Source organism: Carassius carassius, chromosome 43 (assembly GCF_963082965.1).
Source record: "Carassius carassius chromosome 43, fCarCar2.1, whole genome shotgun sequence".
NCBI lineage: Eukaryota > Metazoa > Chordata > Actinopteri > Cypriniformes > Cyprinidae > Carassius > Carassius carassius.
In genome coordinates this window covers 4,499,489-4,511,564 of record NC_081797.1, presented here as the reverse complement: position 1 = coordinate 4,511,564, position 12,076 = coordinate 4,499,489, and the positions used below count along the sequence as shown (strand labels likewise).

At 39.4% G+C, this 12,076-nt stretch overlaps 1 protein-coding gene across 2 annotated transcripts in view; it reads right to left on the bottom strand.

Moving 5' to 3' along the window:
* plxnb2b (plexin b2b) overlaps positions 1-12,076 on the bottom strand; it is a 161,379-nt gene that overhangs the window by 36,935 nt on the left and 112,368 nt on the right. For both annotated transcript variants that reach the window (XM_059536883.1, XM_059536884.1), the window contains 2 exons: positions 1,669-2,780; positions 151-339 (listed from right to left, as the gene is read on the bottom strand). In XM_059536883.1, the coding sequence (XP_059392866.1) occupies positions 151-339; positions 1,669-2,778 (1,299 nt within the window). In that variant the 5' untranslated portion in view covers positions 2,779-2,780. The remainder of the gene's footprint in view (positions 1-150; positions 340-1,668; positions 2,781-12,076) is intronic.

The window sequence follows — 12,076 nt, the reverse complement described above, 5'->3', positions numbered from 1 at the left end:
CTATGGGACGACATGCCCGACTAACCAGTGGACAAATCTTGTTGCTCGACATCTGAAATGTTGTTATGCTCATTCTAAAATTCAAAGTATTCATTGTCTTAGCTGTGTTAAATTCAAGTATTTTCTTGAATTTAACACAGCTTATCTCACCTTGATCACCTCTCCGGCATTGTGTCCCAGAAAAGCAATGGTATGATCATTCTCGACAGCCACGGCCACTGCGGTCAGCAGGTTCTTCCTGATGAAGACCGGATTGGCCTTCAAGGCAAACTCCTGTCGACTGGCCAATGGAGACGGGAGAAAATCTGCTCCGCACTTGTTCTGGTTCAATATGTCTTTCTGCAAGACAACAAAGAGTTTAAGGAAACAGACACTAAAATAAACATGATATCAAAATGTGCTATTTATACGCTATTGGCCTTGTCTTGTTAATCTTTCATCAAAATATAATAACTTGCTCCAGCTCTAAAATATTATTCCTAGTATTTTCTTTCACAGCATCACAGAAGTTAAATGGGTTATAAAAGAGTACATTTTGTAAATCTCTACCCTTTGGCTGCTGTGTGTAAAGCACATACAAATTATTCCTTTTTGCTGCAGTTTTCCCAAAACACACTTTTAACAGTAGTGAAATCACTCAAAATTGTGGAGCTGGTTTACATTCAAGTTTTAAAAAATATATAAATATATTAATTTTTACAAATATAATTAAGTTTCAAAGGGTTCAAAGTGTTTGATCAATAGATCAAATCATCTCTTAAATTAATATAAAAAGTATTTTATATATATATATTTAAAGCTGCAGTCCGTAAATTTTGCCTCTTTGTCGCCATCTCTGTTTGAAAATCTGCAATTGCAGCAGTGTGTGGAATTATCTTCTTTGTGTGGGTTGTACTCTGGCACAGGTCCGACTATGAGTATAGTGTGTAGATTTAAATTTCTGTACAGTCTAATCTCTAATTGTCATACCATTCAAATTTCATATTAACAAATTATTTTAACCCAAAAAGCTAATTATGCTCCCTTCGAACTGATTGTCTTTGAAATCAAAATTTTGTTTAATCTGCTATCAGAAGCACATTTAAAACTGGAATATAATTTAATATCATTCATATGTATTTTATAAACAAATAATCCTTTCTGGATTACCATCAACCATCAAAAGTATACCTTTATTTCAGATGCTGTGAGAAAAGGCTATAAATGATCCTCACATGCAATAGCCTAGTAGACGATGTCGTGCAGAATTCTGCAGCCTGCCAGTTCATGTATCCCCTAGTATTGTTACAGTAGGTTAAGCAGTAGGGGTGGGGGGAGGGGTTTTCGAATTAGGGGTGGGGTTGGGATTAGGCAATTCTAACGAGGGGATGCATAATCTGGTAGTATTTGTTACACCACTGGGACAACTTCATGTGTGTGTGTATATATATATATATATATATATATATATATATATATATATACACACAAACACACACACAAACATAAACACACGTAAATGACAAATAATTCCATGTAAATAACGGGTATCAATGTAGAAATCAATTATAATATCTAAAATATCAAATAAAATGAAATAATTAAAGCTACGCTAAACACTGTCAGTTGTTAAGATGGCAAGAAATTAATTTTCTACTTTGATCAATATTATGAAAAGCTGCTACTCACATCATGTTTGACACACGGCTCATCTTTACTCGACGTATAGGGACTCTCCACAACTAATCTTTCGTCAATCTTGCCATTGTTCGTGTAGCATGCGGTAACGATGGCCAAGAGTTTTTGGTTGATGTTTTTAAGGGGATACATACACAGAGCTGATTCGGTGGCCCCTTCCTCCGAGCTAGCCACCACAAACAAGACTTTATCCCATTCCCGGACATTCCCGTACTCTCCGGAATCAGACATGGCCTGGGCCAGCTCTTTCCCCGGGTCTGTCAAATATGCAGCCAGGACTTTATTGTAACGATTCTTCACACCACAACTAAGCTGAAGCTCCGTGTACGAATAATAGTGATTGTCGTTCTCGCAGAGGCGCGAAACGAAAGTAAAGTTCTTGTTGTCTGTTCTGCCGAGAGTGCGTGAAAAGAGAAAGTAGACAAAGTTGTCATTTTTGAAGGCGAAGCGGAAGTCGTGAAGATACTTGGGCACGAAGGGAACCGCCTGGACCGTAGACGCCTCGATGATGCTCTCAAACACGACCCAGTCACGGTAGTTCTGCACGATTCTGGTGCTGATGAGTTTGGAGCTATCCATGCTTCCATAGCCCTTCCCGACTAAAAAGACGCTGAATGGTTTATTGTCAATTTCAAGCACGGCCATGACTCCTACCACGGAAACGTGCTCTTCTGTGCTGGTGGCATAGGTCCGCTCTCCTTTGCTGTCGCTGTAGTATATCTGCTCTTTGACGTTAGTGAGGTTGAGTAGAGAGCAGATTCCTCTGTATAAGCTTCCACAGACTATCAGCGACCCATTATCCGAATGAACCAGCAAGAGTTTATTGGTGTTGTTGGTGTCTTTCAAGTCCTGACAAGTAGACACCGGAGGGGTACAACCCCTCGCATCTTTCTTGGGCCCCGTTTCAGCTCTGGCCTCAAGATACAATGAAGAGTTCAACTGATAAATGGCATTGACAGCACCCAGGTAAATACGGCCAGTCTGCGGGTCCTGTGCCACATTATTGATGGGTGTATCGGTGGAAAACTCCAGTATGGGCTCTTCAGAAGATGCAGTGGTTACTTGTAGCACCAGTAGGACAGCTGGTAACCAGGTGGCCATTGCTGGAAAAAGACAAAAGAGTTTGAATTAGGACAAATTACAAGATGCAAAGTTCAGATGTTGTGGTGACAATTTGTTGGGGCATTGAAATGCATGGTTAAGAAAGTATAAAATTGAGGTTAATTAGTAGTTTATTCTAATTACATTACTATTAATGCTGCTCATATGCTTTAGAACCGTAAAAACAACTAGCAACCACCCTAGCAACACCCTAGAAACCACCAAGAAAACAAACACTTACTAAAACATCGCAGCTACACTCAAGCAACAACCTACAGTAGCAACCCACTGAAACACAGCAGAGACTTCTTAGAACAACTACTCTGAACATCATAGAAAACCCCTTGAACATCATAGAGACCACTCAAAACATCACAGAAATCCAATAAAACATTCCAGCAATACCCTACCAACCATCAGAATGCTTTAGCAACCTCCTAGAACATCCTAGCAACACCCTAAAAACTCATTGAAACTCCACAGAACACCCTGGAAACCACCCAGAACACCTCTGGCAACTTCTTAGAACAACCCAAAACACCACGGAAATCCACTATAACATTTTAGAAGCACCATAACAACCTCGAAAACATAATCATAAACTCACTAGAACATCAAATTAATCTCCTAGAATACCACACCATAGCATAAACACCCACTAAAACATCATAGCAATTCTTGAGCAACATCCTAACAACCCCTGGCCCCAATTGAAACTCTTTAGAACAATGACTCAGTACATAATAGCAACCACACAGAACATCATAGCAACCAGCAAGGCATCGACTGCTCTAAAAAAGAAAGGTTGAAAAAGTGTCCACAAAGTGAACACATATACACATGAGCACTACAACAGTTGGTGAAGGTCACTATAGGTGGATTCAACCACAACACTCAATCTCTCAGCCCATTCATCCCTTTGGAGAAACATTCTTCAAATTAAATAGCCTGACGAGGCTCAAACCTGCCTGGCTGTTTTATGATGTTAACCTGCCATTCCCTGGAGTTCCATCGACGCAGGGAAGTGATAACACACTCACCCTGAGGGTTGAGTTAATTTCAGCTCTCGCATTCATTTACATAAAAACCTCTGCCCTTCTATTGGCAATTTTCATCTTTTTTTCACCTTCTCCCTGCTGATCACGAAGCTCATTTATTACAAATTCCATTTCTTCACGTAAATGTAGCTGCCCTTTTTAGTTCATACCCTTAAACAATTCTTTTTAATTTAGAATGGTGGCTTAAATTGGTTTACGTCGCTCGTCCTCTTTTCGGGAAGTGGTTTGTTATTCTTTTACTTTGTCCTGAGGACGTTTTTGCTCTTGTACTGTACTGCAGCAGTTTGGGTGGAAATCAGGTGTAGATTGGTGCTATAGTTGCAAAGTGTGACTAACCATCCAATGGGATCTCTGCGTTGTCTCAGTTGTTTCTCAGTAAAGAGAATTCTTAATGTGTTTGGAGTTGTGACTGACACTAGAGAAGAAACAACGCAAATGAGATATCTCGTAACATCTCAAGTGTTTTCCTTAAACAACAAAGACATTAAATTGAGAGAAAATTTTGACTTTTGGTTGTGTCCCAAAGTTAATCACAAAAATAAATCAGAAGTGAGGTTTCTGTAACATCTCAGTTGTTTCTCCTAAACCGCAATGAGCTCAAATGAAGACCACACTGTGTCTTTTGCTTATGAGTGAAATTGAGAGCAGATTAAATCAAAAGCAGATTGAAACTTTAGTTTACTTGTTGGTAAATCACCTGTAGAATCGTCCCCTCCCATCTGCACTTTTATGGAATTGCGGTCTAATGTTAATTTGCCCCGTTTAGTAAATCTGGCCCTAAATGGAGTTCAGAAGGAGAATATTGCTTAGGATAAATATTCTATTCGTCACACTATTCACAAAAATACTATAGTAATCTTAAGAGCATCCTCTAAACATTTAAAATAGATCTCAACAATTTCTCTGTACTCAGACTTGAAGACTCCCAAAGCCAAATAATCTGAGATCAAGTAATCCATCCACATCTTCCCTATCTCCTTCTATATTAGTGCCTGTTTCAGGAATTCGAGGAGAAACATCTAGGATGAAGTTGATCCTTCAATGTCTTATTTGTGTCTATTACTTTTGGAGAAACATCTCATGCAAAGTTGATGCTGCAAATTCCAATAAGCCCTCCTGAGAAGCACCAATCTGTGAGCAATCAAATTTTGCTCAGAGATTTACTTTGGGATTGGGTTTCAGAGCACTATGGAAGCTAAGACCATCTCCATGCATCTGCCTGCAGGTGCTTGAAAGGAATCATATACTATTTAACCTCTAATCTAGGATGAATGACAGCATTTACTGATAGCGCTAGACCTGAAAGGACAGTTCAGCAGCTCTAACTCAATACTGAGCTCATGGACACAAAGGAAATGGGACGTGGACATATAGATCAGCATCGGAGACTTCCTTAAGAATCACACATATATCTTCAGGGATCCAATTACCCTGACGTGTGTGTTCGTAATGCAGGACAGAAGGTCAAGACACACTGGCCTGCGTCCATTAATTCTGTTATTGCCGTCAGTGTGGAGAGCAGCCTTGGAGAAAACTTAGCCGTCTGTCTCTATTAAGGCAGACGACAAAGTGCCAGATTCAAATGCTAATTTGTTGGGTTGTTGAGTTTCTTGGTTAAGTGAGTATTAAGGTGAGGTTGATTAGTAGCGCTTGATAGATCCAACACTTTTACTATTGCTCAAACTTTGGGTGTGTCAAACAAACATGGATCTCAAACATCATGATGTTTATTGAAAATAGGTACGCTGTTACTTATCTAAGCAATCAGACTTACAATTTGCAGCCACAGAAACCACTTAGACCATCCTGGAAATGACCCAGAATATATATATAAAAAAAAAGAAATCTAAAAAGACCATAGAACCATAAAAACCCTTTAAAACACTAGCAACTACACAGAGCACACTAGAAACCCCCTAGATACCCCTTAAAACACTCTAGCAACCACCCAGATTGAAACCCCCCTTGAATACCCTAGCAACACCCTGGAAACCACATAGGACATTATAGCAACTTCACAGAACACCCTGAAAACCCTTTAAAACAGCCTAGAAACCACCCAAGACATCCCGAAACTCCCTTTAATACCCCAACAAACACCAATGCCTTGGTAACCTCCTAAAGCACCCTAGCAACCACCTAGAGCACCACTAAATAACTTCAAAACAACTTCCTATAACACCCAAGCAACCACCAAAAACACTACAGAAAAGCATTAAAACATCACTAGCAACTTCCATGTCATCCTAAAAATAAAAATAAAAACACCAGAACATCATAGCTCTCTAGAAAGCCCCTAGAAACTCCCTAGTAACCACTCTGTACAACATGGAAAGTTGGAAACACCTTAGAACACTGCAGAAACCACTCAGAAAATCCTAGAAATACCTTAGAATATCTTTTCATGACTCCGATCACCCTAGCAACCATCCATAACAGCCTGGAAATAGCTTTGAACGCCCACCTTAGCAACCACTGAGAACACCCTAGCAACCACTCAGAACAGCTTGGAAACTCCCTGAAACAGCCTAGGAATAGTCCGGAATCTCCCTAGAACACCCAAGATACCATATAGAAAAGCCTACCAACACCCTAGCAACCACTTACTGTAGAACACCCCCGCAATCACCTAGAACAGTCTACTATTGGCCCAAAGCAACCTAAGAATTTCCTAAAAACCCTAGTAACCACTCATAACACCATTGTGATGCCTTAGAACACAGTGGAAATCATTTAGAACAGCCTAAAAATCCCTTAGAACTTCTGTTCATTACCTTAGTAATGACAAAGATCACCCTAGCAACTGTCCAGAACAGCCTGGAAACTCTCTAAAACACCTACAACAGTCTACTAACGTCCCAGAGCAACCCAAAAATGTCCTAGAACACTGTAGAAACCACTCAATATTCCCTAGAAATCCCAAAGAATTTCTTTCATTTCCTTAGTAATGACCCAGATCACCCTAGCAAACACTGAGAACACCCTGGATACACTTAGGTTCACTAAAATGGAAATTTACAAATACAGTTGAAATGATCACAGTATAGGAAAAAAAGACTGCTTTAAAGAGAAATGTGGTTACCCACATTACTGAAAAATCTAATTCTGTGTTCAACAGGAAACAGACTCATACAAGTTTGGATAAAAAACGAGAGTGAGTAAATGTTGACAATTTTCTTTTTCGGGTGAACTGCCCCTTTAAATTTGTTCACTGATGACAACTTACTGAGTGTACATGCATTATCTTACATACTTAATGACCTAACATCTAAGGTCAAGTGCATACATTATACTCTCGTTTTATTTAGTACATAAACATATGACTACATGATTGGACATTATCACATGGCACAAAATGTATACCCCCCCCCCCCCTCCTCCTCCCACACACACACACACTGATGTGCACTCCAAACGAACAGGAGATATCTGGGGCAAAGCCAGCGGAAAAAAAAGGCTTCAATGAGCCTGGCACTCCCTTGTTTAAGCACGATGAAAGACAAAAACCTTTTTATTAAAACATGCAAAGGGAAACTTTTCCCCGACACAAACTTCGAGAGACAGAGTCTTTAAAATCTGAGTAGGCCGACCAAATTCCTGCCTGTTCTCTCTCATTGTACAGCATGGAGCTTCAAAGATTCACTTGCTTATGCATGCAAATCACTCACATCCAACCCCAAAAACCGTCTGTTGCCATACAATTCCCTCAGATGTGCGGTTATAGGTCATCGCGTGCGGATCCGGTCTCCTGTCCCTATGCGCCAGGCTCTTTCATCCATCACACGCGCCGCTAATCCGGCTGCTAATCCTGAAATTTGCGCAGGATCAAAGTGCCGCGGCTCGACATCATGCAATACCGGCGCAGCAGGGCACAACAGCCGCTGAGGCCTGCTCTATCATGACCCCCGCCACATCAGAGATACATCGAGGGCTGACGGATAACAAACTCCTTCTAATTTACCTGAGAATAGATGCTGGATTAGCCAAGGGCAAACGTGGTCTCAAAACCTGTCTGATAAATGATAACCAAACTAGTAATGTGCTAGTGAAGCAAAAACATCTGGAAGAATCAGAGCGGAGAGCCAGGAGTGTTAAATTATAACTGTGCTGAAGAACAGAGGGGTTTACCTCCAGGAAAGTGACAGAGAGAGAGAAAAGAAGACTCATTAACGTAGGTTTATTATTGCCTGAGAGAGATAATCCCGTTTTCTCCCCAGTCATGCGAAGGAACAAAACACCTTCAGCTTGGAGCGGTGTTACGAAACAGGCGTCTGTAGGAAAAATGGCCTTGTTAGATCTTGCAGGCTTTCAGATTCACTGTGTGCCACTTTAAGGGAAGTCCACATGTGAATTTCACCTGGGCCCCTGAAGATTACAGGAATAATAATAATAATGATGATAATACAATAAAAAAAACTGATAATAAACTAATAATAATTTCACAGTCTGATTCCCAGTAATATCCACCCAGTAATAATAATAACAATAATGATAACAATAAAATGAAGTAAATTAAATAATAGAACATTTCCAGTCTACATTCCAAGTAAATGCCCTCAACTAATAAATGAACGAATGCAGCCAAAATCCCATCAAAATTATAATAATAAAGACAAAATAAGATGAATAATGGAAATTTGGTTTTTTTTTTAGCTGAAAATTCGCAGAAAGCGTTGTGGCAGAAGCCGATCAGCAAAGAGCCTATTGACATGTCCAGTTTGATATATCACCATTAAAAGTAGCCCAGAAATGTAAGAAAAATAAATAAGGAAATAATGAAAACTAAATAATACACCGAAATAATGGTCCCTTCCTTGTGTAAGGTGAGGGGATGTTTTCATTTCAGCACTGGATAGTATAGAACAATGAGTAATTCATTTTTGATTAATTCTCCCAGAGAAAGACTGTGCATTGTTAGTATACAAGCATTAAGATATCAGCCTCAAAGCCTCAAAGACATGATTTCATGGCTTTTTCACAAAAAGAAGATGTGAGAGAATGACTCACAGTGGTTTTCAAGAGAAAAGGAAGAGCACATTAAATAAATGAAATCACAGAGCTGGATGTGGTCAGCGGGGAGCGCACGGCTCCTGGGAGCGCAACACCTCTGAAAGTTCCTGTCACAGACTCCATTGAATTTCCATAAGAGTGATTATCCCAGCCGCCTCTTCATTTATTTTCATTTGATGGAGCACACAAGCGGTTGGCCGTGGTGACCGGGCCGGCGGTGAGAGCCATTAACAAACTGGCCGGAGGACTAGAGCACCATGCCCATCCACGTTTTGGCTCATCTGAGCGTTTATTGTTCCACTCAACACCGCCGCCAGATGTGTTCCTGCACACACACGTATCCGTCTGCATGTTGGGATTGGATCCAGCTCTTACTGGTCCTCTTTGCACCTTCTGGCTGAGCAGGATCTCCGCTGGGAATACGGGCAGTGTGTGTTGACGGCAGACACAGCTGGCCCAGGCCAAACAAGATTAAATATGGAACGGTGGAGAGAAATTCTCCGCCAATCCAATTCTATTATCCGTCCATCCTTTCCTCTGTGCCTTTCTCTCTCTCCGATTTCTCATTTCTATTCCCCTCATTTTCCAGTCACACACTTGGAACTATTGTGATGCCACAGTGAATCTATTACACACCTTATTGTCTCTAATGATGTAGCTTTGCATCTATTAAGCCAGTGGAACCGTGAAGCCTGATTCTTCTACTACGCCTCCATTTTACAGAGAAATGAGAGGAGTTTCTCATTTTTTGCCTTTTGGATACATTTATTGATGGGAATAATGCTAAGATGATGTGAAATTCTTTCTAAATAAAAACAAAAGCCCCCCCCACCATTTTTTTTTTTTTATGAATGAATGAATGAATGAATGAATAAATAAATGTAATAGTAATAACAAATCATGTACTTTGGTCATTGCAAAACAAAACAAAAAATAAGTAATGAAAATAAAAATAATAACAACAATAATTTCACAGTCTGAATAAAAGCAAAAGCACAAAAATAACAATAACAATAAAATATTGTTGAAATACCATTAATAACAATAATTTCCCAGTGTGAAAAAGATAATAAATACAAAGAATAAAATTAATAAATTCTTAATTGTATTTATTTCTAAAAAATTATAATAACAGAATGAAAATATGAAACAATAGTATATAATAGGACTTACATAATATATATATATGACAAATAAAAATAACTAAAGTAATATTAATACAAAATGTATGTAATGTAATTAAATTAAATATAATAATAATAATAATAATAATAATAATGAAAAAACTGGTAATTTTTCAGTGTGAAAAAATATATTACAAATAGAAAAACAACATAAGAAAATTTTAATAAAAATGTAATTATAAAACAATGAAAATATGAAATAATAGTAATTACCAAGGCATAAAAAATAAAGGCAATCAAAAATGTGTGTCTTTATACATATTCATACATTACTCTGTATATGACATAAAGAGTAATACATTACCACAGGATTTTTCTGAGGTGCTTGAAATTAAAGTATAAGTTTAAAAAGAAGAGTGTTTTGAGTTTTGAATGAATTCTGGGAATGTAACAAAATAAAAGACAAAGTTCAACTGCTCTAAAAACGTCCAATGACGAGGTCGATGTGGCTCACAGTACTACTGTCTGAAACAATTACTCTTGCATATTGTAGGCACAGTACACTGTTCCAAATATAGCAGCAGGAGAGAGAAAGGAGGAGGGCGAGTATTTGTTTGGCTTGTGAAATCAGGGTCAAAGGTCAGAAACAAGTAGTGTCTGAGCTCTGGATGTGTGTGCGTGTTTGTAGACTCTTCCAAACGTCAGATCGAGCCTGTAACACCTGTGCGCTTTGAACCACCATCAGCATCTTCAGGCGCAATGTCAACACGACGAGAGCAGGAGAAATCACATTCTCCTCCCGCTGGCTGCTAAATAAATAAAGCCAATAAAAGCTTTGCAGGTCACTGACAGTGATGCACACCGCTGCTCAGCTGGGACACGAGGACCACAGGTCCATCTGCGTTTATATATATATATATATATATCACACACCATAATATCACAGCAAACATTCACCCATTTTACCAGGGATGTTTCACTTTTCTTTTAAAATCATATTCATAATAGTAATAATCAGAACAGCAGGGGGATTTGTTCTCGTATGCCGAGCACACTGCAAAACATGAGATTTCTTTAATCAGGATCTGTGTCTTTTCCACTAGAATGAAGATTTTTTTTGTGTTGTAGAGAGTTTAATGCAGTGGAGAGTGGTTCTGCTCATTCTGGTTTTGGAGTCTCCGACAACACAAAATGCTCAGAGCTCCCGAGCTGTCAGTCAAAGAACCGCTGGTAACTCCAATACAAACACAATTATCAGGCTGTGATGGTCCTGCATTACAGAGCCACCCTAACTTAGCAAATCCCCCCGGTCTCTACACACTAATGAGAGCCTTTAACCAGCACTGAGACCCCGCCAGAGGAATACATTACTGCAGGACATTTCTGAGCTGTTTGTGTTTTAACTACCAGCGTTAAAAAAAGAAGAGAGTTTTGAGTTTTTAGTAGGTTTATGAGTATTGTGCGAGTGCTTCAGTATTACAAATCTACTTACTATTGCACTTCTTATTAAAAGTTACGGACAGATGATGGACAGATGGTTGGATAGACAGAAAGACAAAACAGTAGATAGATAGACAGATATATAGATAGACATACAGATAGACAGACAGACAGACAGAAACACTGAACAATAGAATGATAGAACGAGAAAACGACAGATAAAACAATAGACAGATAGATAAATAGACAGAAAGACAGACAGAATGACTAAAGGATGGATGGATGGATGGATGATCGATCGACAGATAGATAGATAGATAGACTAAAGGATAGATAGATAGACAGACAGACAGACAGACAGACAGACAGACAGACAGACAGATAGATAGATAGTCCATCAATCCCACTGAGCCTCTCTCTCTTTCCCCTAAAATGACCAACTTTGACCATTTAAAGCTCATGTGCAGCTCAGACACACACACACACACACACACACACACACACACGTTTACAAATACATGCAAATGAAGAGTCTTGCTCAGGAGCGGCCGGGACGCACGCGGCGGTTTGGAGAGAGTTTGTGCACCGAGAGCAGCAGTTGATTAGCTCTGTGGAGACAGGCCTGACCTTTCCTTGAGATCAACATACACACGTCTGCGCTTTCTC